Here is a 26229-nt window from a genome sequence, read left to right on the forward strand (position 1 = left end):
TTTTGGATAAAGAAAGCAGCGAATTCTTCACATGAGGGTACCACACGCCCAGTGTTGAGTGGTTGTGGTAGCTCTTTGGATTGCGATTTGATTAGCTCAAACAGTTTTCTCGGGCGGTTCTTTGCTTGGTTAAGTTGGAGGCGGAAGAAGTCCGATTTTGAGCGTTTTATTTTCCTGAAGTAGGCGTTTCTCTTCTTCTTCAACTCTTTTAGGTGCATTGCAGAGGGGGCTGATCTCCAGGTCCGTTCTGCCATTCGCATGTCTCTTCTATCTTCGTTGAGACTCCGTCGTACCATGGTTTGGAGATTTTAATGGCGACTCTTTTTAGTTGCATAGGTGCAGCCTCATTGATTATCGAAGTCATAGAGTTGAGATAGTGGTCAGTCAGGGTTTGGACGTCCGAGGCGCCTGCAGGAGGGAGTAGGAGATTGCAGCTGTTAGGGGGCAGAGAGCCAGGGTTGAGCTTTTTCGAGTTTCTTTTCCAGACCTTGGGCTTGGAGAGCTGCACAGGGTTGACTTTGACTTTTTCGTTGATAAAGAATGTGATAATGTGATGATCCGACCAGTCACAAGGTTGGATGGATTCAAGTTGGATAGACTGCTCCTTGGAGATGATCAGGTCGATGGTGGAGCCTTTCTCATGGGTCGGACTGTTGCATATTTGGGTGAGGTTCAGGGCATCGAGGAAATTTTTAAGACTGTTTACCACTGCGTCGTTGCTCCCCATAGAAGTTCTTCCTTGGAGAGGCAATCGAAGCATTGGAAGACCGAGATCTATCGAAAAAAGGAAGATACCCGCTAAACTGTTTTCAAGAGTGCTAGTGAAACAGGCGTGATTATTCTTGGTCAACCGAGTTCTTCTGGAACGAAGTAGAATGGCCCATGCAAAGCTGGTAGCAATGTGTTATGATCCTCCGGACTGGCCTGTATGGTTAGGTCAAACCTTTTCCCTTGCTTTAGAAAGACAATTGATTCGGCTTAGATTATGCTGCATCCCCTCAAGGGATATCACTACAGCCATCTCAGTGGCAGTACTGTCCAACGTTCTCTGCTCTGTAGTCTGGCTCAGGAGTCGTTAGTCCATGTCCTTTGTATACAGAGAAAACTTCAGTCGCCACTGAGCTACTAGCTACTCCGATCTACCACCTTTAGAAAAATCCAAAATTGTACGATAGTCACGGAAACCTGTCTGAATGGGGTTTTTACTGCAAAATGTTTGAAATTTATGAAGTATGCAGTGGCGGCTTTGAAAAATGCTATGACCACTCCTATTTTAGAGGAAGGGATTACAGAGACTTTGTAGGACACAATCAAACTAGCATCGTAAAGTGATGGCCCTTCCATCTGTCCTTGCAGAAGTATTCTCGTGTGGCGGACCAAGGATACATCAAACATCTCATTGGTATCCGTGTTTGTTTTGCATCATTCCCTACGGCTTATCCTTTTCAACCATTTAAAGGGCTATCAATGTTATGAAAGTCTAAGAATATGCATATTTTAATGCACTGGTTCACTATATAACTCTTATAAATAGATGTTTTAGATTTGTTGGCTGTTTATGAATTATTGCAATGATTTTAATTAATTGTGCAACAAACATTTGCTTACTTGCCAGGCTCACCTGACTGCTTGATCAGTTAAAAAATTGAATTCGTTTGCCACAAACTTTCAGTAAAAAAACAATGATTCACTCCCTCTTGTAAGGAAGTTTTAAGGTAAGCCTAGGAAAGCCGGATTGTGTTCCTGCTGCTGAATCTGATGTGACAAATCTGATCTTGTGAATATTTTCTTGGATAGTGTCAGATGAGCGGGCCGAGTCTGGCCTTTCGAATGCGCTCTCTCCCATATGGCCTGCACTATCTGAGGACATCACAGCCCCCGCTGGCTGAACCACCCGAGCAGTAAATATGACACAGATGTCAGTGCTCATGCCCAATTTGTACTGGTCTTCTCTGTCTGTGAGAGAAGCTTGCAGTTCTCATGCATTGGTCTTTTCTATGCGAGTGACGCTTGTAGTGCTCATGTGGTACTGCTTCTCTGTATGCGAGTGAAGCTTGCAGTGCTGATGCCCACGTGAGACTGGTTCTCTCGGTTTGCGAGTGAAGTTTGCAGTGCTTATGCCCACGTTGTACTGGTTCTTTCTGTATGCAAGTGAAGCTTGCAGTGCTGATGCCCATGTGAGACAGGTTCCCTCTGTATGAGAGTGAAGCTTGCAGTGCTGATGCCCATGTGAGACAGGTTCCCTCTGTATGCGAGTGAAGCTTGCAGTGCTGATGCCCATGTGAGACTGGTTCCCTCTGTATGCGAGTGAAGCTTGCAGTGCTGATGCCCATGCGAGACTGGTTCTCTCTGTATGCGAGTGAAGCTTGCAGTGCTGATGCCCACGTGAGACTGGTTCTCTCTGTATGCGAGTGAAGCTTGCAGTGCTGATGCCCATGCGAGACTGGTTCTCTCTGTATGCGAGTGAAGCTTGCAGTGCTGATGCCCACGTGAGACTGGTTCTCTCTGTAATCGAGTGAAGCGTGCAGTGCTGATGCCCATGTGAGACAGGTTCCCTCTGTATGCGAGTGAAGCTTGCAGTGCTGATGCCCGTCTGATACTGGGCCATCCTGTAGGTGAGTGAAGCTTGTAGTGCTGATGCCCATGTGGACAGCAGCCGTGCCATCTTCCCTGGCACTCACAAGTGGCACAGGACAGATGGCGGCAGCTCAGCTCCAGTGGAAGGACGCATTCGACTGGCCTTCCCTTCCACAGGACCCTTGTTGTCTCGTGTGCTGTATTCCCAGCTATTCAGAGGTCGATGGAGACATCTCTCTCTTAGTGGCATGCCATGCCCTCAGCAGCACTTCCTTCCTTCCTCAAGCTATCGACAACTAAAACCACACAAAGGCGGCTGGCACCGCCTGTGCACTTCCTTGCAGGCCTCGGCCTTCCTATTGTGAAGAAAAATCTGTAAGAAAATAAATATCCACAATGTGTTCCTGCTCTTTGTGTGTCTAACGTCAGAGTATGTTCAGGGATTCATAAAGCAAAAAATACACAAACACCTCGGTTTTTGTTTTTTACACAAGTCCCTTAAAAAGAGCTGACGTGTCCATTTGCCAATGATTGTTTTCGATGGTGGGAAATGATTTCAGAACATGTGGCCGCCATGCCGTACACTGCAGGCCAACCTCTGTGTTGCTAACCGTCAGCAAGCCTGTCTCTATGCTACAGACTGACAGGAGGCCTCCCTCCCTGCGGGCCCTCTGGTACAGGCTGCCCACCTCTTGTTCAGGCCTGTCTCCATGCTGTCCGCCTCTGGTTCAGGCCTGCCTCCGTGTTCCCACCTCTTGTTCAGGCCTGCCTCGGTGCTGCCCACCTCTTGTTCAGGCCTGCCTCCGTGCTGCCCACCTCTGGTTCAGGCCTGCCTCCATGCTGCCCATTCTTGTACAGGCTTTCTCCCACCTCTGGTTCAGGCCTGCCTCGGAGCGGCCCACCTCTGGTTCAGGCCTGCCTCGGTGCGGCCCACCTCTGGTTCAGGCCTGCCTCGGTGCTGCCCACCTCTTGCTCAGGCCTGCCTCGGTGCTGCCCACCTCTGGTTCAGGCCTGCCTCGGTGCTGTCCACCTCTGGTTCAGGCCTGCCTCGGTGCTGTCCACCTCTGGTTCAGGCCTGCCTCGGTGCTGTCCACCTCTGGTTCAGGCCTGCCTCGGTGCTGTCCACCTCTGGTTCAGGCCTGCCTCGGTGCTGCCCACCTCTGTTTCAGGCCTGCCTCAGTGCTGCCCCTTCTTGTACAGGCTTGCCTCCGTGCTGTCCCCCTCTGTGCTCCCACCACTGGTTCAGGCCTGCCTCGGTGCTGCCCACCTCTTGTTCAGGCCTGCCTTGGTGCTGCCCACCTCTTGTTCAGGCCTGCCTCGGTGCTGCCCACCTCTGGTTCAGGCCTGCCTCGGTGCTGCCCACCTCTGGTTCAGGCCTGCCTCGGTGCTGCCCCTTCTTGTACAGGCTTGCCTCCCTGCTGCCCCCCTCCGTGCTCCCACCTCTGGTTCAGGCCTGCCTCGGTGCTGCCCACCTCTGGTTCAGGCCTGCCTCCTTGCTGACCCCATCCGTACTCCCACCTCTGGTTCAGGCCTGCCTCGGTGCTGCCCACCTCTGGTTCAGGCCTGCCTCGGTGCTGCCCACCTCTTGTTCAGGCCTGCCTCGGTGCTGCCCACCTCTGCTTCAGGCCTGCCTCCGTGCTGCCCCTTCTTGCACAGGCTTGCCTCCCTGCTGCCCCCCTCCGTGCTCCCACCTCTGGTTCAGGCCTGCCTCGATGCTGCCCACCTCTTATTCAGGCCTGCCTCGGTGCTGCCCACCTCTTGTTCAGGCCTGCCTCGGTGCTGCCCACCTCTTGTTCAGGCCTGCCTCGGTGCTGCCCACCTCTGGTTCAGGCCTGCCTCCGTGCTGCCCACCTCTGGTTCAGGCCTGCCTCGGTGCTGCCCACCTCTTCTTCAGGCTTGCCTCCGTGCTGCCCCTCTCCGTGCTCCCACCTCTGGTTCAGACCTGCCTCGGTGCTGCCACCTCTTGTTCAGGCCTGCCTCCGTGCTGCCCCTTCTTGTACAGGCTTGTCTCCGTGCTGCCCCCCTCCGTGCTGCCCACCTCTGGTCCAGCCTGCCTCGGTGCTGCCCACCTCTGGTCCAGCCTGCCTCGGTGCTGCCCACCTCTGGTTCAGCCTGCCTCGGTGCTGCCCACCTCTGGTTCAGGCCTGCCTCAGTGCTGCCCACCTCTGGTTCAGGCCTGCCTCTGTGCTGCCCACCTCTTGTTCAGGGCTGCCACCGTGCTGCCCCTTCTTGTACAGGCTTGTCTCCGTGCTGCCCCCCTCCGTGCTGCCCACCTCTGGTCCAGCCTGCCTCGGTGCTGCCCACCTCTGGTTCAGGCCTGCCTCGGTGCTGCCCACCTCTGGTTCAGGCCTGCCTCCGTTCTGTACACCGCTGGTTCAGGCTTGCCTCTGTGCTGCCTACCTTTGGTTCAGGCCTGCCTTGGTGCTGCCCACCTTTGGTTCAGGCCTGCCTCCGGGCTGCCCACCTCTGGTTCAGGCCTGCCTCGGTGCTGCGCACCTCTGGTTCAGGCCTGCCTCCGTGCTGTCCACCTCTGGTTCAGGCCTGCCTCCTTGCTCTCCACCTCTGATTCAGGCCTGCCTCCGTGCCGTACACCGCTGGTTCAGGCTTGCCTCTGTGCTGCCTACCTGTGGTTCAGGCCTGCCTCCGTGCTGCCCACCTCTGGTTCAGGCCTGCCTCCGTGCTGCCCACCTCTTGTTCAGGGCTGCCACCGTGCTGCCCACCTCTGGTTCAGGCCTGCCTCCGTGCTGTCCACCTCTTGTTCAGGCCTGCCTCCGTGCTGTCCACCACTTGTTCTCTTGTTCAGGCCTGCCTCCGTGCTGCCCACCTCTTGTTCTCTTGTTCAGGCCTGCCTCGGTGCTGCCCACCTCTTGTTCTCTTGTTCAGGCCTGCCTCTGTGCTGCCCACCTCTGGTTCAGGCCTGCCTCGGTGCTGTCCATCTCTGGTTCAGGCCTGCCTCGGTGCTGCCCACCTCTGGTTCAGGCCTGCCTCCGTGCTGCCCACCTCTGGTTCAGGCCTGCCTCCGTGCTGTCCACCTCTGGTTCAGGCCTGCCTCCTTGCTGCCCACCTCTGATTCAGGCCTGCCTCCGTGCTGTACACCGCTGGTTCAGGCTTGCCTCTGTTCTGCCTACCTCTGGTTCAGGCCTGCCTCCGTGCTGCCCACCTCTGGTTCAGGCCTGCCTCCGTGCTGCCCACCTCTGGTTCAGGCCTGCCTCCGTGCTGCCCACCTCTGGTTCAGGCCTGCTTCCGTGCTGCCCACCTCTGGTTCAGGCCTGCCTCCGTGCTGCCCACCACTTGTTCTCTTGTTCAGGCCTGCCTCGGTGCTGCCCACCTCTTGTTCAGGCCTGCCTCCGTGCTGCCCACCTCTGGTTCAGGCCTGCCTCGGGGCTGCATACCTCCTGGTTCAGACCTGCCTCTGTGCTGCCTCCTACTTGTCAGTGACTACAGGCCTAATCACCTACACTTTCCCTGAAAACCTATAATGAAAGCTGAAGTTTAATGATATAATTACTTTAAATGTTTGTATGTTTGCTCTAGTCGCTCCAGTGTCAGTGCCCTATGTCTAATTGCCAACCACATTTCTTTTAGTCTTCACATCACAGTATTTTGTGCAGGGTTTCTGATGGAAAGGCTAAAACTGTCCAAGCCATTCATGCAGTACAAGGTTTGGCCCTATAATCGAGACGGATTGATCTGAGGGTGAATGAAGCACATGTTTTGTCTGAACCCCAAAAATAAGGTTCAGAACGCTGAGGTCTTAAGGCATTGCCACGTCAATCGTGCCTTGTGGGCGAGTCACACCTCATTGTCAGCGGTCACTGTCCACTTTCACCCTGATAAGGAAGTGTCAGGGGGCAACTGTCACAGTGCTACTACATCTGGGTCAGGTTGCGGAGAGTGAACGAAGCCACACCAGACCGTGGATGGAGGTCGCCATCCGGTGGCCTGGTGGCACTGCGACATCCGTGCTCCAGTTCATGGATGATGGCTGTCCTCGTGTCAACCTGAAAGTGGGTCAGGCCGCAAGCTGCCAGTGCCAGTCACATGTTTCTCTCAGTGGCGCAAGGGATTAATCTACCTTGGTGTTGCTGTGTGGCCACTGAGTCACTGCTGTTCCCTGGAAGGAGAAATCGGGTTTGGTGTCTTAATGTAGGATTTTTAGTGGTTTTGTTTTGTTCTTGACAGAGGCTGTAGGAGTAGTTTTGTAAGGCCAGTACCCACGCTTCTTGGGGTCTGGAAGGTCCACTGCCATGGTGTACAGAAACCATATACTAGAAAATGAGTTTATGGTTGGCAGCGGTATGCACCCTGTCCAAGCAGGAACGACAATACTAGCCCGGGTAAGCCACAACACACCCCATTGGTAGCTTTACACAGAACAGTCAGTCTTAACTTAAGAGGCAATGTGTAAAGTATATGTGGAAAAACTCCACAGAAAAAGGAAATTTAATTTGATAAATAGAACAAGGCTAAAACTACAAAAATCTAACAAGTTGAAGTTTTGATATTAATTTAAAAAAAATAAATGTGAAATAGCGCTTAGAAGCAATAAACATTTAAATGGTTTACCTGGTCGCACTAGACTGGGGCAAAGTCAAAAGTTCAGGACAACTGCGATGGAGCACAGGCCGAATACAGGGACCCAATTAGGCCCTCTGAACCAAAGTTCCTTGATCTGGGATGCGTGGTCATTGACGAGGATGTGATGTGCAGCCGAAGTAATGCTTTGATGTCGAACCATGCAGTGGACGAGATGTCTGTTTTCTCCATGCAACTGTGGCCGTGCACCTGTTCGGAGTGCGAAGCACTGGTTCTGAATGTGATGCACGGCTGCTGCTCCCACAGTAGGTGTTCCGTTGATTCGGAAGGCGCGGCGCTAGCTCTAAAGGCAATGCGTCTCGTCTATTCCACGCAACAACAAGGATGATCTGGTTCAGGCTCCATGCCAAAGATGCAGCGGTTCAGATGAGAATGCATGAGTTCTGGATGTAGAAGCACCTCAGGCCTCACTTCCAAGGGTCCAGGACTGGGTTGGCAGCACTTGGCAGGGCAGACTCACAGCTTGTAGAGTCCAGATGCAGGTAGTTGAAGTCTTTGATATTCCTGAGACTTAAAACAGAAGGCATGCTAGCAAGCCCCTGGAGTCACTCTGGGTTCAAGTGATGCAGGTCCAGTCCTTCTCACCCAGGAAGAACAGCAGGCCAGCTTAGCAAGGCAAGAGCACAGTAAGGCACAAGTCCAGCATAGCATCAGTCCAGCAGAGTGGCAGTCCTTTCAGTAGCATAGCAGCTCTTCTTCCTTGCAGATTAGTTACAGGCCCAGAAGTGTACTGATGTCATTGTTTCAGAGGTTCAGTACTTATACCCAGTAGTGCCAATGACGTGGGGGAGACTTCAAAGAAAACTATGAAGTCCACAGAGGTCCCCCCTTCCTGCCCTGGCTCCACACTCACTACAGAGGTGTATGCAGCCCTATGGGTGTGGACAAGACAAAGCCTTTCCAGGTGTAAGTGTGAGGCTATGCCCAGCTCCTCCCTCTCATCTTCCAGCCCAGCAAGGCCAATCAGTACACACATCCGCTCCATTTGTGTGTGACTGTCTAGAGGAAATACACAAAGCCCAGCTGTTACTGAACCCACACTGAACAGAGGCAAGTAACAGGCAAATGGCTAAAGTAAGTATATCCCTACTTTCTAGAAGTGGCATTTGCTAAACTGTAATTTAAAATCCAACTTCACCAGAAGTTGTGATGTTAAATTTTGAGTCCAGTGACACCAGACTTGAAGTCTATCTCTTCACAATTGTAGATTACACTTCAAAGATAAAATAAGGTTATCTCAATATTATCCTATGAGAGAGATAGGCCTTGCATTGGTGAAAAACAAAATTGGGAGTTTTTCTACTACTGAGACATGTAAAACTTAAGACATGTCCTGCCTTTTAAATAAATTTCATACTGCCCTGTGTGTAATACAGGGCCTACCTTAGGGGTGACTCGTGTGTAAAAAGGGATGGTTTAGGCCTTGCGAGAGGTTTATCTTGCCATGTCGAAGTGGCAGTGTGAGCTGCACATACAGGCTCTGCAATGGCAGACATGAGTCATGGTTAGAGAGCTAGTAAAGTGGGGGGCACAATGAGTGCTGCAGGCTCACTAGTAGGATTTAATTTACAGGGCGTGGGCACATGTAGAGCACTTTACTAAAAACTTTCAAGTAAATTGAATGTGCCAATTTGGTTTGAGCCAATGTTAACATGTTTAGGGGAGAAAGCACACACACTTTACCACTAGTTAGCAGTGGTAAAGTGCACAGAGTCCTAAATTCGTCAGAAACGAGGTCAGAAAAATGGAGGGAGGCAGGCAAAAAGTTGGGGTAGACCACCCTAAGGCTGTTAGGTTTAACACCAGGCATTCAATTTTATCCTGTCAGCAAATTGTGGAAGCCGCATCAGCTGGTTCTCTGCTTGAATCACAGGTGTTAATAGTGCAGATCCTACATAGAGGCGAGTGATACCTCTCCTCTTATGATGAAATATGTGCACCTTCGAAGCACACAACCGCCTGTCTCTCCATACACACGAGCTCACCCCCGGCAGGCAGGACCTCACCTAAAGGGGTGTGTGATTAATGCCCTCTGGAGTGCTGCACCGTTTCCCCGGTACTGTGCACATTCACACTACAGTCCCCTGCGTCTGGTGCCCGCAGGTCACTACGAGGGCAAGACAGGGCCACATTTAGACTGCCTGGTGTAATCCATCTTTGAATGTGCAGTGCATGCAGGGATGATTGAATCCTGCACCTGCTGGCTGAGGTAAGGTGTCAAGGGTGACCGGAAGTGCATGGGAGGTCAGGGGGTGAGGCTCCTGCTCAGTCTGAGCTTGGTGTTGGGTCACTGATGCCTCCCTGGGGCTTACATGGTTCTCTGCTAAGAGGTGTGTGGGGGCCCACGGGGGTCTTACGTGCATGGTATGACACAAGTCAGGGCCTTGGTGGTCTTTCTTCCTTACCTTTGCAGTGCTGGTCTCGGTGGGAGCCAGCATCTCCCCAAGCCATGTTGCACCGGTGCTTGGGCCCTCATCCTAGGACCATTTGACACCCCTGTTGAAACGGTAAGGTACTTGCTTTCAATGCGGCTCAGTGGGCTCTGCCTTTCATCGTGCCCGGAGACGCTCACAGCAGGGCTTTCTTTGTTGGGTATTTTTTGCTTTGCTGGGTACAGTTCATTTTAGCATCATATTTTTGTATACGTCCGTGCAGCCCCCATGGCCCCTCACCGTAGCAGCACATAAATACCTCTGGTCACCTTGGGGTCTTACTCTAAACCTAGAGTGGATGAACCCACCCCTGCATCCCATCACCTCGGGTGTTTAGCCGTACCGTTCTTGTCCCACAGTCTATTTTGAAATATGTATACAGTACCCCAGTGGAGGCATGATTCTTGCACACACTAGGCATGGATGAGTAAAGCGTGCTTGATTTGACTGGCCAAGTTTACGGATGAGAGTTCTTTGATTACCGTTGCACATCAGTTATTACTATTGCTAGTTTTATGGCACCTTGTGACACTCAACCCTGGATGTGTGCAACGTCTCGGTTCATTGAGACCCTTTGACTGGAAGGGGTAGTAGGGTTGCCCCCCAGAAGAGGGTGTACGTAGGCATCATATCAAGATTGAGTGCACACTCCGAGCGTGGCTTTCTCGATGAGGTGAATGCATTAATGTTCCAGTCGTTCTCACTTCAGGCAGCAGGGCTGGACCCTCGCGTGCTCCAAGGACCAAGGCCCCCAGATCGATGCCCTCCTAGGAGAGGTGGAACCCAGATTGATGGCATTGTACTCTTTGTACCGGCCGAGGTTAGAAATGAACCATGGGTCACATGCCACCACTCTCATGCAATGTCCCAAAGCACAGCTGACCCCGGGGGCCGAGGAGTGCCCTGAAATCAGGATTATTTCTTGATAAGGAGCTTGTTCAGTTGCTCCCTTGACCGAACTGTACTCATTGTGGTATATCTGTCGAAAATCAGTCAAAAGATGGGCAGAGGAGGTCAGTGTCCCCAATTCAGAATTACCCAGTCATCTTGGAGGAAACATGAAGTGATAAACTACAGGATTCAAGTACAAAAAAGACTCCTACACCAAAGAAACCAAGCAAAGAAAAATCAAGTGCATAACTCGGTTGAGCTTTATGTAAGAAAAAGAACAACATTAAAAAGACCAATCCCTGGTCATCTGATAAGTCAATCCACGCTGACGAAGAGCAGTGCAGTTCCCCACGTGGCAGCTCCATGAATATCGGGGCCACCAGGCAGATGCCAAGAATCCTCCTCTCCCACCCCAGAGATCCTTCTGTTGGCCAATAAGTCGAACGCAAAAAAATACAGGAGTAAGCGCAGAAAGACAATTAGACCAAACCCTAATAATCAACCTGTAAAAGAAGAATTTGAACAGTTGTCAACAGTTCCAGCTGCTTTAAGTGTGCAGAAGACCTCGTGCCACCAGCTCTTCAAAAAAGAAGAATTACAAGTACAGCGAAAGAGTGGGATTGGAGTCAGTCCACTTCAGCCGTTGGCTTGTGTGTATCTCGTGAGTTTGACTGGATGGGCTGTTCATTTGTGCTAGGGCATTTCATGGATGACATAACATGTGTGTTCTCATTCGGGTTTGGTGATGGGCCATCACATAGTGCTCTAGTTAGACAAGTGCCAGTGTCTGTTCTTTCATATATTTACCTTGCTGGCTGAAGTCTTTTGTATTTAGTCTTTTATAGCGTTTTTATTTAGGAAGTGGATGCTGTTTGGATACTGTAGCCTGTCATAAGGACACTTCTATTCGCTAAACGTCGTAGCACAAGTATTTTCTTTGCTTTGCGGCGTGGGGTCGTGTTTAAGATGGAGAAGAGCACTACTTATTTTCATCAACTTTGAGGGCATCCTTGAATCTTGAATATACTATCTGATTATGATGTTGCTGGTTAGGGTCTGGTGAGAACAAAATAGCCATATGGATTAACGCTTGTGGAGTAGGCTGGAAAGTAACCGTGACAAACGACCTCTTTCTCTGGCCTGCTTTTCACATAGGTTTGTAACGCAGTTTTGTCGCTGTTCAGAGCGCCATACATATAGAGCTTTGACTGGCCGATGACCCAGCAGTGCATAGCTGGTACTTTAAGGGAATTGTGACATTCCTCACCTATCTGCGCTAACTTAGCATCTCCTTTGAGTGCCTGTGCATCTGGCTGATGTAGTATTTCTCCAGGGACCCTCCATGCACCCCACCCATCAGTTGCAGACCTGGCATCCCACCTGTGCACCTGGTTAGTCTAGTATTTCTCCAGGGACCCTCCATGCACCCCACCCATCAGTTGCAGACCTGGCATCCCACCTGTGCACCTGGTTAGTCTAGTATTTCTCCGGGGACCTTCCATGCACCCCACCCATCAGTTGCAGACCTTGTGTTTTCCCATGCTCCTGTTATTCAGAGTCTCCTTCACAAGGGTGTCCCTAAGCATCCCCCACCCTACACCCTGCATGCGGTAGCCCTGGAGCCCCACTCACTGGCCCTGTGGGCTTCTCATGGCTGCTCCTTTCACCCCGCAGATGAAGCCCCGGAGCCCCACTCACGGGCCCTGTGCTCATCTCTTGGCTGCTCCATTCACCCCACTGATAAAGCCCTGGAGCCGCTCCATGTACCCCTCAGATGAAGCCCTGGAGCTGCTTTGTGCACCCTACAGATGAAACCCTGGAGCCCCACTCACGGGCCCTGTGCCCTTCTATTGGCTGCTCCGTGCACCCCGCAGATGGAGCCCCGCTCACGGGCCCATAGCACTTCTCTTTGTTGCTCCGTGCACCCCACAGATGAAGCCCTGAGGCTGCCCCGTGATCGCCACAGATGGAGCCCCGCTCGTGGGCTCTGTGCCCTTCTCTTGGCTGCTCCGTGCACCCCTTAGATGAAGCCCTGGAGCTGCTCCGTGCACCCCACAGATGAAGCCCTGTAGCTGCTCCGTGCACCCCACAGAGGAAGCCCTGGGGCTCCTCTGTGCACCCCACAGATGAAGCCCATGGGCTGCTCCGTGCACCCCTCAGATGAAGCCCTGAAACTTCTCCGTGATCCCCACAGATGGAGCCCCGAAGCCCCGCTGATGGGCCCTGTGCCCTTCCCCTGACTGCTCCGTGCACCCCTCAGATGAAGCCCTGAAACTGCTCCGTGATTCCCACAGATGGAGCCCCGAAGCCCCGCTGACGGGCGCTGTGCCCTTCTCCTGACTGCTCCGTGCACCCCACAGTTGAAGCCCCAGTCACGGGCCCTGCGCCCTTCTCATGGCTGCTCCTTGCACCCCGCAGATGTGCTGCAGCCCTGCTGTCGCCCTCTGTGCGTCCGAGAGCCATGAATAATGCATGTGACTCGCTCGGGCAGTGTTCACCCCTCTTGCAGGTCCATCTGGTGTCAGTAACGCGAGACCGGCACGTCTCATTTCCCATCTGTGACCCTCCGACCTGACACGCACCCCGAAACCAAAGAAGGCACCCGCTTGGGTGGCTCGAAGCCTGCCAGCAGGGTGGTCAGTGTGTGCCAGCGGGGTGGTCAGTGTGTGCCAGCAGGGTGGTCACTGTGCCAACCCCTCCTGCTGAATTGTTCCACGTGCTGCAACTCTTCTTGACTTCTGATGGCACGGCTCCCCTGGCACCGCTGCTGAGGCCGGCACTGCCCCCTCCCTCCACCAGAACACCTAAAGAATGATCTGTGCAGACCATGGGCACAAAGTGACCCATGGGCCTACATGGGCCCTTATACCCCCTCCAGTCTCATTCCTTTAGGGTGGTCTCTCTGCACGGTTCCTGCACTTGTCCAGGTGAGATGGAGCTCAGTTATGGAGGCCAGGGGACATGGGGTTCAATGATAGAGAGCATTAGAGATGAGGCCTCAGTGATGGACAGCAGTGGAGATGAGGCCTCAGTGATGGAGAGCAGTGGAGATGAGGCCTCAGTGATGGAGAGCACTGGAGATGAGGCCTCGGTGATGGAGGCCAGGGGACATGAGGCCTCAGTGATGGAGAGCAGTGGATATGAGACCTCAGTGATGGAGAGCGGGGACATGAGGCCTCAGTGATGGAGAGCAGTGGAGATGAGGCATCAGTGATGGAGAGCAGTTGACATGGGGCTCAGTGATGGTCCCCCAGGGAAACCAGAGTGGAACTGGGTGTGAAGGGCATTGGACCAGAGCCGTGGATTCAAATAAGCCTCAATTCTACAACTATTTTTTTGACCTTTCACCTTCATGTAAATAAATACAATTTTTCATGCTCGCCAACTTAATGTTGGTGAGCCGCATACGAGAAAACCTTCGCCACATGGCGGTTTGTGGAGTTTTTCTGGAACTCTGCGATACGAGTGGGCAAAACTCTGTAATTTCCACCAGAGGAGGGAGCTTTCTGTCCACCCCTTCTCATTACTTCACACTCCTCACCCGCTCCACCCACCACTGCCTTAGAACATGTTTAGCACACCCTCTGCACACTTTTACCACCTACTCAGAGCAGATTAAATTTCTGCGTTAAAGCCCACAGAAAAGGGAATACCATGCAGAACACTGGCAGGTAAATCTCAGTCCATTTAGTAATTCCCCATTTCCTGGGGATTCATTAGCAATTGCATAGTACGAATGGGTTGTTACAGCATATTACTGGTGTGGAGTTTGCACCTTTCCAGTACTGCATATCTTGTAATTAGGGCAAAAAGAACAATTGATTGACAGAATGTTGAACAATGTCAAATATTCACCCCAGTACAGAGATCTGGGCCTAAAGCCATCGTGTTTTTGCTCCCCATGCCACTCCGGTTGAAACCCAGCTATATGCAAATCAGTCTTGACCCTTTGCCCCATGGGAACAGTCTATCCAGAACTGCCAGGCCAAATTCTCCCTGGACTGGAAAAATGCATTCTGGGACCGGTTTGGGGGTTTCACCCCTCATCAGCCAAGCTAGCTTGACTCCAGTGCCATGGAGAGCACGGAACCCACGTTGCTTCCCATTACCCTCTCGTACTGCACCCTCCCTCCCCCAGTTGTTGATTGCCCCGCCCCCCTCATGTATTGTATCTTGACCTGTACCTCTGCCCTCCTATTGTTGCTGGCCCGGATACCTATGCCCCTTCCCACCACCCAAAAATTGCTATGATGCAGCCAGAGCTGAACACGCATCGCTTTTTTAGGTTTCGCCTGTCGAAAGCTGCGCACAGTGCAGCTTTTCGGCGCAGGCGAAATCTTATGTGTACAGTATGTGTGTGTGTTGCCCCGCCCCTCTGTTCCATTGGCTAGCTCCATAAATGGAGGCTAGCCATTGGAACAGAGATCTGTCCGTCAATGCCGGAGCTGATTCGTGGGTGTTCCCGAGAATTTTAGGCTTTTGCCCACGTCATGCGGCTGTGGGCGTGTTTTTTTGTTGTTTTTTTAAAGCTTTGTTTTTGCCATATCGGAAGTGTCCTTTGCAGGGGTGGGTTGCGCGATGTCCCGCTGTCCGTTCCTGCCCCCCCCCCATCCGCTGTCCGTGTGCCCGTTCCTGCCCCCCCCCTGTCCGTGTGCCCGTTCCCGCCCCCCCTCCCGCTGTCCGTGCTTAATGCCCCCTTCCCCGCCAAGCAAGACATATTGCTTTCAATGGCTCTCTTTTCCTTCGCTGGCCTCGCACCTGAGAGGTTGGGTGGCCGGGGCTGGCACGGGGCAGCCTGAATGCGCGCTGATGAGGTAGCTGAGCGGGTTAAGGTTTTCCTGGAGAGATCTGCTTATCACTTGGTCGAATCGCTGGGAAAGTGTGTCCGGGAGGCAATACAATTAGCGTTTTGTTAGCCGACTTATTGTAGCCATTGTTGTTAACAGTGTTTAGAGGCACGGTGACAGCTTTACATATGGTGTGTTTGCATATTGATAAATCTTCAGAAATATACATGCGCCTCTTTCTGCACCCTTCCACGCCGTAACTTTCTTTGCGGCACCCAGTAAGCTGGTGTCCCTTCTGACTGGATCTACCCAGGTGGAGTTGGGGTTTACGAATGTTTTGCCTGGAGGGGCGGAGTAAAACTCGACATCTCCCCCGCACTCCTTTCCGCCTCTCTTGTAAGCTTACACTTCGCCAACAGTTTATTTTTACCCCAGTGGCCTCTGTTCATTAATCTCGTCCCCTCCCTTTACTGTCCTCTCTTCTTTCCCTGGTGATCCTTTCCTGCCTGTCTTCACTCCGTCCCCATCCTCTGCCCGCCGTTGGCTCTCTTCTCTCATCCTCTTTCCTATCTGTCCCTCGCGTCTTCTTCACCCATAAGACTCCCTCCCCAGCTCCTCCCCCATTCATCAGTCCCGTTCACACTTTTTTAAATGTCCCCCTACCTTCCCTCTCTTCTGCCCTCACTCACCCCTCTGCCTCAGCCGTCCCCTCTCGCGTTTCCCCTCTATTTCCTCGTTGGTTCCTCGCTCTGCCTTTCCCTCTCTTCTCCTCGCACCCTGACCAGCTCAACCTCCTCCATTCGCCGTCCCTCCTGCCCGCTCATCGTTGTCCTCACACACCCCTCTCCATTTCGGATGCCCCCTCCTTTCCTTTCTCCCTCCCATCCTCTCACATCCTCCATTGATACATTGTACTCGCCCTATCAAACTTTTGCTTTCCTCTTCCAAATCTACCTCTTGCCCTCTCGGCTCATTCCATGACCCGCCGCTACCCCTTTACTCCGTCCCCTTTCTCTCTCTCGCTCTCTCCCTCTCTCTTGTGCTTTCTCCACATCTTTCCCTCTCAGCTTTCTTTCTTCCCTCTTACAGTTTTGGTTTCTCTCGTTCTCTCACTCTCTCTCCCCTCCTGCCGTCTCTTTTCCTCTCACCCCTCCTCTTTCCTCGCTCAATCTGTGCCCCTCGTGTCTGCTCTCTCTGGTCACCAGAAGAGACGGCGCCTCCCACGGCCGCAAAAACGCCCGCCATAGAAAGAGCGCAAGGGACAGGAAACGAATAAACAAGGGAAGGAAAGACACACAACCAAGAGTGGAACACTTAAAGCTGCTCCAGAGAGACCCCCCTCTTTATGTCTGTCAATAATTCGGGGTGCTTGCCTGCCTCATGGAGGGGCTCAATCATTTCACCGATTTACAAGGCAGGGGATAGAATACTCCCAAAAAACTACCGCCTGATTGCACTCCAAGACATTGAGGCTAAATATTTTGCGGGCCTTCTATTACCCAGCTGCGAGAATGGGCAACAAACCATTGCCTAATACCATCTAGCCAAACTGGATTCTGCAGAGACACCGGAACAACAACAAATCTGGTGGCCATTTCATTACTCATTGATAAGGCAGGAGCGACCAAACAGGCTCTTCATCTCTGCTTTGTGGACTTTAAGGCGGCCTTCGATAATGTTAACAGAGGAATCCTTTGGCGAAAATTGGCCTCCTGGGGGATTCTCTCGTCATTATTAAGTCTCCTGATTGAATTGCACACGAACACGTGGGTCCAGGTAAAGCTTGGAAATGGCTCGCACTTCTCTAGGTGTATTCCAACTATAAAAGGCCTAAAGCAGGGGTGTGTGCTAGCTCCTACCCTCTTCAATCTATTTACAGCTGACCTGCCACCCGCACTAGAGGCTTGCAATTCCCACGCCCCCCGGTTAGGGGGAAAAGCATTATCCAGCTTATGCTGATGACGTGGTCCTGGTCAGCCACACAAAAGTGGGCCTTCAAAATCTGATTAACACGCTCCATGGGTACGCCGACGACAATCTATTAGAAGTCAACATCAACAAAACCAAAGTGTTGTCCATAACTAGTAACAAAACGTTGCACACTTGGTCCGTTGGCACAAAAGTAATTTCTAACTGCTCAGAATATAAATACCTTGGGATCATAGTTGATAAAGGTGGCCGCTACCAAAATCAATTAGAAGCCATTAAGAGGAAAGGGATGCTAATAACCATGACACTGAAACAGCTAAAGTCCAACTTGAGTGGTGAGACTCTATTGCCACTGTTTCGAGTGGCGAAAACTAAAATAGTCATCAATCACGTATGGCAGTGAGGCCCTAAGAGGTACTGATGCAAAACTTCTAGATATGACTATATCAAAGGCCTACAGACTTTTCATTTGCCATCCTATACCTCACAAGCTCAGATTCGTTTAGAATTTTGTCTGACAAGCCAAGTGCTTGCACGTAGAGGGTCATATATAAAGTGTTGGCACAAAATAAAGAGTTCACCGGAAAACTCCTTGAATCAACAGCTCTGGCAATACCTGACCAACTCCTCTGGAACACCGGCGAAAAATAACTTAGAGGAGTCCCTGAGTATTACAGGTCTAAAAGAGCTATGGGAGATTCCTCTATCGCATGCACAATTTAAGCACGCAGTGAACAAGAGCTTAAAAAGACATTCTCATGTGGAGGACAAAGCCACCTTTTCTCACAGGCACCATGCCTGGATGACTCTGTGGACATACAAAACACTCCAAGCATATTTTGGTCTGGGATATGGCTGGAAAACAAAAGACGCCTTTTTAAAATATAGGTTGGGGATCCTACCTGCCATTCCATATCTACCACCGTAGCTGAGAACGAACTATGGGACTAGATGCCGGCTGTGCGGAATAGGAATTGAAGACTTAGAACATTTACTATGCACTTGCTCGAGGCTGAACGAGGAGAGAGCGGCCCTGTTAAAAACAGCCTTTAACGAACTAAGTATCATGCTCACGCAGACAAGCAGTCCTTGCTTGTTTTGATGCTGGTCTTCCACCGCTAAATGGGAAGCTGGTGAAATTTCTGATAAAAACAAGCACAACAAAAATTACCATGCCAGGCAGTCTGCTAAAGAGGAAATTTCGGGCTGTGACCAGCTGCTATGAACAATTTGCCACTCACGTTTATTGATTTTAGTAATGTTACTTTTTAACAAAAATTTCTTGCTTTTACATTTTCTTTTTTAATTCTACTTGTGGAGATTGTTTTAATGTATTTTTTTGTAATGGTTTTAATTAACCTAAACAATAAAAGTTACTTACTTACAGAGAGGGGGAGCCGAGCAGGTCCGCCTGGAAATGTACATATGTAGAGACACTTCCCCGGGAAGGCCCCCCCACCCCCCCCCACCCCCCTGATCAGACCCTTTCAATTATTCAATAGCTAGAGCAGACAAAGTGACTGCCAGGTGCAATACATCAGGCTTAGGAAGTGCTTTCATTAGATTCAGAGAGATTCACGCTGCTCTCTCCCTCCATCCCTCCGCCCTCACTCCTGTGTGGGTGGCTCTGTGTGTGTGTGGGTGGCTCTGTGTGTGTGTGGGTGGCTCTGTGTGTGTGTGGGTGGCTCTGTGTGTGTGTGGGTGGCTCTGTGTGTGTGTGGGTGGCTCTGTGTGTGTGTGCGTGGCTCTGTGTGTGTGTGGGTGGCTCTGTGTGTGTGTGCGCGGCTCTCTGTGTGTGTGCGCGTGTGGGTGCAAATGCAATAGGTCTCGCATTTGCGAGAGATTAAGCTATTGGCATTGTAAAGGACAATGCCATTTATTTATCTGTTTTCAAAACCAACACATAAATAAAAAATTTGTCATTTACAATGACAATAGCTCTAACTTTTACAAAGGCGAAACCGTTGCATTGTAAATGCTTGTTCCTAACTTTTAGCTATGCTGCACAGCAGCTGTACATCCATAGCTAAACCGTATTAGAGCCAGTAGCTCTTGCATAGGCGTTCCCTTGCTTGTTTGTCACTCCTCTCACAGCTCTCCCTTGAATACCTCCCTAAAGATAAGCTCCCCAGATGATGTATGCCCAGTCAGGACTCTGAAACCTTTAGCTGCATTTGTTACATCAACTTTTACCATCCGCTTTCATCTTGCTCTGTAGAAACGGGTTGTCAAACCCCTTTAAAGCAGTCAAGCTTGGACTGCTGGGCAGAAGTTGATATAGGGCCACCCTTCTTCTGACAGCAGTCACTTAAACTGGTGAAAAGTTCTGGCTCCGCGGCCTCCTACACACGGCAAAGAGCGCTAGTTAGAGGATGCTAGAGGGGTGCCTTTGAGGCCTCTCTTAGACCCTGAAACGGCCCCGGTGGTTGCACAGACTATCAGACCGGATCACAGGGAGGGCATTTCCCCCTGCCCCAGCCCGCTGGTGCAGGTGCCGTCACCTCCAAATGACTCTTGAAGAAAACCCCTTTTTATTCCATGACATTCGGAAGCTTGAGTTGTTAATGCTACCACCATTTACAGATTTACCCATGCCAATGCTTGTTATGTCGGTCTGCCTTAGTCGGCTATGGACTAGTGTCCAAGCATTCAGGCTGTGGCAGCAAGACTGGTCATGAACTTCGGAAAGGTGATGGGTTCTGGAGGCTGCCTGTGAGCCGCGCTGCCGTTTCCAGGAGGATCTATTCCAGGCCCTGCGCTGCCCACAGGGCCTGTTGTCAAGCATGTCTCGAGGGGGCTTGTGTTTGCTTCCAGGTCTAAACCAGGGCTTCATTGCGGCTCCTCCCCGGCCGGGCCTGCGCAAAATAGAGCCCATTGTGTGTTTGAAAAGGCTCTTCAAATGAACCTTTTGTTGATTAAATGAACCTTTCGTTGATTAAATGAATCTTTCGTTGATTAAATGAATCTTTCGTTGATCAAATGAATCTTTCGTTTATCTTTATTTGGTTTCTGATGTTAGTTCAGTGCCAGTGTGTCTTGGGGCATTCATTGCACCTGATAAGTAACAGCTCAGCTCATTATCTTGCATGTGTTCAGTATATTTAATGGGTTTGGGCCAGTAGTAATTTTAGAAGAAATCGAGCGGAAATGGTCGAATTAATGCCGAAATGATGAGCTGGGGCTCTTGCACGTTGTTGATATAACAGTGAGACTTGAGGGATAGCTCAGGTGCCTGACCGATGGGTAGATTGAGAGATCCTCAACATATTATTTATGTGTAACCAGAGGCATACCTCTTCTGCCTAAAGCAGACACTTCGGCGCTCAGGTTCGCCCAGTGCATCCTTAGAAGTGTACAATTCACCTTAATGTATGCCTTGGGTGTGTTTTCTGCCGGATGGTGTCTCTGTAGAGGCAGTAGTCTCACTCCCCTGGTGTAGGCGCTGCATCGCTCTTGCCTCTTCCAACAAGTGAACTTTGGCAACAAAATGCTTTTGAAACCTGATTCTGCTTTCAGACTAAGCCTGGGTCTGTCAAAAGCAGCTCAACTGATCTTGCAAAATGGAAGCACTACTTTGTGCCTTACCTGTTCCAGTGTTGCAGTGACTAGGCTGGTCGCCATGTTGTCTGCCTGGTGTCCGCAGTGCTCAGTTCAAGGCTGTCGCTTGCTCCACACAGACCAAGACAACTGCTGTAATTAGTATAACATTTAGAAACAACCGTTTATAGAGAATACTGCACTCTTCTCGCAGGAATCTTGGAGACATTTGTAACAAACGTTGCATTTTACAATGCTTCTTGCAGATTACGGATTTAAAAAGATTGAGACTAGTAGATTTGAAACTTTATGTGCTGGGCCTCGCAACAGAACCAAAAGCATGTTTTTTGCAAATGTAACATAAGCAAATAAGACACTACTTTTGTTGGAGTGACCTCTGCAGGACAGTGCCCTTCAGTCTTAATATCTGTGTGCTCGGAGCTTGGGGGAATTCTTGTATCCTTTGCATGCTAGACCCATTTGTTGCCAAGTTATTCAAGCCACCGGGCAGCTTTGTGGGCCTGATGAGGCCCACACGGTTGAAGCTCAGTCATCACATGTTTTATTCTGATTTAGCACAGATTCTTGACAGTAATTAACAAGTGGTAATACCAGTACATTTACAATGCACAATCAATCCGTCTATTTCCCAGTACTGGCTGTAAGGATAGCTCTGCCCATGGCTTAGTGTTAGCCCATGACCATTGGCTCTGGGAAGTCAGCATCTGTTCTAATTGGGGACAGTGTTTGGAGTCAGAGCCAACCAAAGTGTGCATCAGAAGGGAAGGGGCTTCTGGTTTTCTCCAGGGTTTCTTATGTGCAGGCATTGCTGCTACGACACAGTGAAGGTTTTTAGACACTCGGCCTGGACAGTCTCAGCCAATACTCCCTGGTTATTTGTCTCTGCCTAACGTCAGACACGAAGTAGGGTGAGTGAGGGCTTCAGTACAGCAGAGAGTACTAGTTTATAAGAGAAGCAGGTGTGTATTCTACCCCAGTCCACAAGACCACTTCAGTTTTATGGCAAAGACCCTTACAGGTTGTTAATTTTATAATGCAAAGGCAGTTTGAAACAAAACCTCCATACCATGTCCTTTGTGGATACCATATGCCCTCCACATTCCCACTCTCACAAACACACACTCACACCACACACTCTCTCTGACACACACACACACACACACTCTCTCTCTCTCACACACACACACACACACACACACTCTCTCTCACACACACACACACACACACTCTCTCACACTCCCGGCCCCGGTAGCCCACATTAAACCGCAGCGCACACTCAAGGGGAGGCAAGTACTCCAGTGATAGAAGACGCTACAGATTTAACATTTGTAGCATCTGTAACATCTTTCCCACCAACCTTGAGTCGCCCCATAGAGTAACATGGGTGACCAGGAGTACCAACCCTTGTCTTTAGGTGGCGTACACTTCAGTAACCCCCTAACCACCAGAGGCTATCCACTGGCACCACAGAACGTGGTGCATCTCCATTGGACACGAAGAGTGAGCCCACTGTGAGAATGGCTTAATGTGGACTATAAAAATATAAAATCTGTGCTAGAACTTGCGTATCTGCGCGAGCCACTTAGCGTCTGTATGAAGAGCTCGACCTGTTAGATGAGTCTATGCTTCCCACGGAGATAAGCCCACTTCTTGTCATCTCCTCATCAGCTGTAGTTTGTGACTTTCAACAGTTTGCCTCAAATGTTTTGTTATTTTTCATTTTTAAATGATAGCCGTTGGGCAGGTGAGTGGGCGTTCCAAAAACAATGAGTTGTCTGCAGATGTCTGGAACGTTTACATTTTCTAAACTCATTTTCGCAAGATAACCATTGCGCTCTAGCCTTCTGCTCCTTCGAGATTCAGGGCTTTTGGCCAGGCTGTAATTGCTGCCTTGTACTTGCTCCATTACGTGCTCTGAAGCAGAACTCTGAGATGGTTAAATTTGTCTTCCCTTCTAGGTGCCCACCAAGGACCTTCCTGCCAGCCCTCTGTAAGATCTTTCTGGATGAGAGCGCCCCAGAGAACGTGCTTGAAGTGACTGCCCGTGCAATTACCTACTACCTTGACGTGTCTGCAGAATGCACCCGCAGGATCGTTGGGGTAGATGGCGCCATCAAGGCACTGTGCAATCGGCTGGTGGTGGTGGAGCTGAACAACCGGACCAGCCGCGACCTGGCCGAGCAGTGTGTCAAGGTGAGAAGGAAGTACTACTTTGACTACCTGTGGTGGGTGTGAGAGCTGGCGTTGCTGTTTGTAAGCTGCTTTTATACTGGGCATTGGTTCTTTATTTTGTGTGTTTTCATGGTCTATCTTCTAAAGCATGTTGCTTCCAGTAGATAATCAAAAATTAAAATGATTTGCTGTGCGGCTTGCAGCCTGCTCCAGTCTTTGACAGTGAAACTGTTTTTTTAGGTCTCGCCACATATCAATGCGCGCAAGCGCATTGAGCGGAGCGAGAATTCAAGTGCTCAAAATCTTCGTCAAACCAAGAGCTTCTTGCTGCGGTTTTCTTTAAGTTCACGTGAATCACGTGACCAAACAAGCACGCGCATCAGCCTCCCTAGTACAAGTTCAAGTTCAGGAATTTATATAGCGCACTACTCACCCAGAGGGTCTCAAAGCGCTGGGGGAGGGGGTGCATTATTTATCGAATAGCCAGGTTTTAAGTTCCTTTCTGAAGGCGATGTGGTTCTGTGTAAGGCAGAGGTGAGTGGGGAGAGAATTCCAGGAGAAGGATCTTCCTCCCATGGTGGATCTGTGGATGCGCGGAACTGCGGCGAGGGCTTGATTGGAGGATCTTAGTTGGCGGGCGGGTGCGGAAGGACAGTCGTGTGTTGAGGCATTCGGGTCCTAGTTTGTAAAGGGCCTTGTGTGCGTGGGTGAGGAGACGGAATGTTATTCTCTTGTTGACGGGAAGCCAGTGGAGGTCTTTCAGGTGACCGGTAATGTGAGCTTGGCGAGGGATGTCCAATATGAGTCTGGCTGATGCGTTTTGGATGCGTTGGAGTTTTTTCTGTAGTTTGGCTGTGGTTCCGGCATAGAGGGTGTTTCCATAGTCCAGTCGGCTAGTGACCAGTGCGTGGGTGACAGTCTTTCTTGTTTCGGTGGGGATCCAACGAAAGATTTTCTTGAGCATACGAAGTACGTTGAATCAAGAGGATGAGATGACGTTGACTTGTCTGGTCATCGAGAGGGAGGAGTCTAGGATGAAGCCTAGGTTACGTGCGTGGTCTGTGGGTATGGGTGCCGTGCCTAGGGCCGATGGCCACCATGAGTCGTCCCAGGCAGAGGGGGATGATCCTAGGATGGGGACTTCCGTTTTGTCAGAGTTAAGTTTTAGGCGGCTGATTTTCATCCATTCGGCTACTTCTTTCATGCCTTCGTGAAGATTGGTTTTGGCGGTGGTAGGGTCTTTGGTGAGGGAAAGGATCAGCTGGGTGTCGTCAGCGTAAGAGATGATGTTAAGGTTGTGTTGCCGCGCGATGGATGCGAGGGGACTCATGTAAACGTTGAAGAGGGTGGGACTGAGTGATGATCCTTGTGGTACTCCGCAGATGACTTCGGTGGCTTCTGATTTGAATGGGGGGAGTCGGACTCTCTGCGTTCTCCCGGCGAGGAACGAGATGATCCAGTCCAAGTTTTTTTCTTGTATGCCGATGTTGCTGAGGCGTTGTATGAGGGTGCTATGGCAGACTGTGTCGAAGGCGGCGGAGAGGTCGAGTAGGATGAGGGCAACTGTTTCTCCGTTGTCCAGAAGCGTTCGGATGTCGTCTGTCGCTGCAATGAGGGCGGTTTCGGTGCTGTGTTTGGCTCGGAAGCCGGACTGTGAAGGGTCGAGGGAGTTGTTGGATTCAAGGAAGGCAGCGAGCTGGCTATTGACGGCTTTCTCAATGACTTTGGCCGGGAATGGGAGGAGGGAGATGGGACGGTAGTTCTTAAGTTCAGAGGGGTCTGCTGTGGGTTTCTTCAGGAGGGCGTTGAGTTCGGCGTGTTTCCAGCTTTCTGGGAAGGTAGCGGAGTTGAAGGAGCAGTTGATGACATCACGGACATGGGGTGCGATGATGGAGTCTGCTTTGTTGAAGATGTGGTGGGGACGGGGGTCGGTTGGCGAACCTGAATGGATGGAGTTCATTAGGCGGATGGTGTCTTCAGTGGTGATTGGGTTCCAGGCGCTAAGGTTGTTAGAGGGCGGTTTGGGTTCGGAGGTGGGTGGAGTGGACTGTTCATTGGAAATGTTCTCAAAGCTGTTATGTATGTCGGCTATTTTGTTGTAGAAGAAAGAGGATAACGAATCGCAGAGGTCTTGGGAGGGAGTAATGTCGTTTGAGGCTGCGGTGGGATTGGTAAATTCTTTGATGATGTTGAATAGTTCCTTGGTGTTATGGGCGTTGTTGTCGAGTCGATCCTTGAATGCAGATTTCTTGGTGGATCGGATCAATTGGTGATGTTTGCGGGTGGCTGTCTTGAAGGTGGTCAGGTTGTCATTGGTTGGGTTTTTTGCTCCATGTTTTCTCGAGGGTACGGCATAGTTTCTTGGATTTCTTAAGGTCATCGTTGAACCAGGGGACCTTTTTGCTACCCTGTTTTGTTTGGTGGGTTTTCAAGGGTGCTAATTCGTCAACGCTGTGAGTGATCCATTGTATGAGTTTGGTAGCAGCTTGGTTTGGGTCCGGTGAGAGGGCGGGAGGGTTTTGTTTGAGCGATGTGAGGAGTTGGTCGGTGTTGATTTTGTTCCAGTTTCTTCGCGGAATAGGTTGTGGGGGGTTGTGGGTCGAGGTAGTTTTGTAGCTGAAGTGAACACAGCTGTGGTCCGTCCAATGGAGAGCTGTGGTGTGATCGAAGGAGATGTGCTTGCTGGAGGTGAAGAGTGGGTCGAGCGTATGTCCGGCTACATGGGTGGGGGTGTCAACAAGTTGTTTGAGTCCGAGGTTTGCCAGGTTGTCTAGGAGGGAGGTGGTGTTGCTGTCGTTTTTCTTTTCCATGTGGAAGTTGAGGTCTCCCAGTAGAATGTAGTTCTCGGAGGTGAGGGCATGTGGGCTGATGAAGTCAGTGATGTCTTCGTTGAATTGTGTGCGGGTTCCTGGTGGTCTGTAGATGAGGGAACCTGTAAGTGTGGTCCTGGGGTCGGTGTGGATTTGGAAGTGAAGGTGTTCGGCGGTCGCGAGGTTATCGTCGGAGCTGGTCGTGATTCGGATGGTGTTCTTGTGGGCAATGGCGATACCTCCTCCTGTTTGGTTGGTGCGGTCTTTACGGATGATCTTGAAGGTGTCCGGGATGGCTATGGCGATGTCGGGGGCTGATGATGCGTTCATCCAGGTTTCTGTAAGGAATGCGACGTCCTGTGATGCAGTGTCGAGTAGGTCCCAGAGTTCAGTGGCATGTCTGTGGACCGAGCGGGTATTCAGCAGGATGCATTTCAGGTGATTAGAGCCGGAGTTGTCTTTTGAGGGGGGGGATTT

At 50.9% G+C, this 26229-nt stretch overlaps 1 protein-coding gene across 10 annotated transcripts in view; it reads left to right on the top strand.

The window, feature by feature from the left end:
• The window catches only part of HECTD1 (HECT domain E3 ubiquitin protein ligase 1), a 665243-nt gene that overhangs the window by 119005 nt on the left and 520009 nt on the right, over positions 1–26229 (top strand). For all 10 annotated transcript variants that reach the window (XM_086936975.1, XM_086936976.1, XM_086936967.1 and 7 more), the window contains exon 3: positions 22729–22963. In XM_086936975.1, coding sequence (XP_086793101.1) covers positions 22729–22963 — 235 coding nt within the window. The remainder of the gene's footprint in view (positions 1–22728; positions 22964–26229) is intronic.

This window comes from Lissotriton vulgaris, chromosome 9, assembly GCF_964263255.1.
Source record: "Lissotriton vulgaris chromosome 9, aLisVul1.2, whole genome shotgun sequence".
NCBI classification, from domain to species: Eukaryota; Metazoa; Chordata; class Amphibia; order Caudata; family Salamandridae; genus Lissotriton; species Lissotriton vulgaris.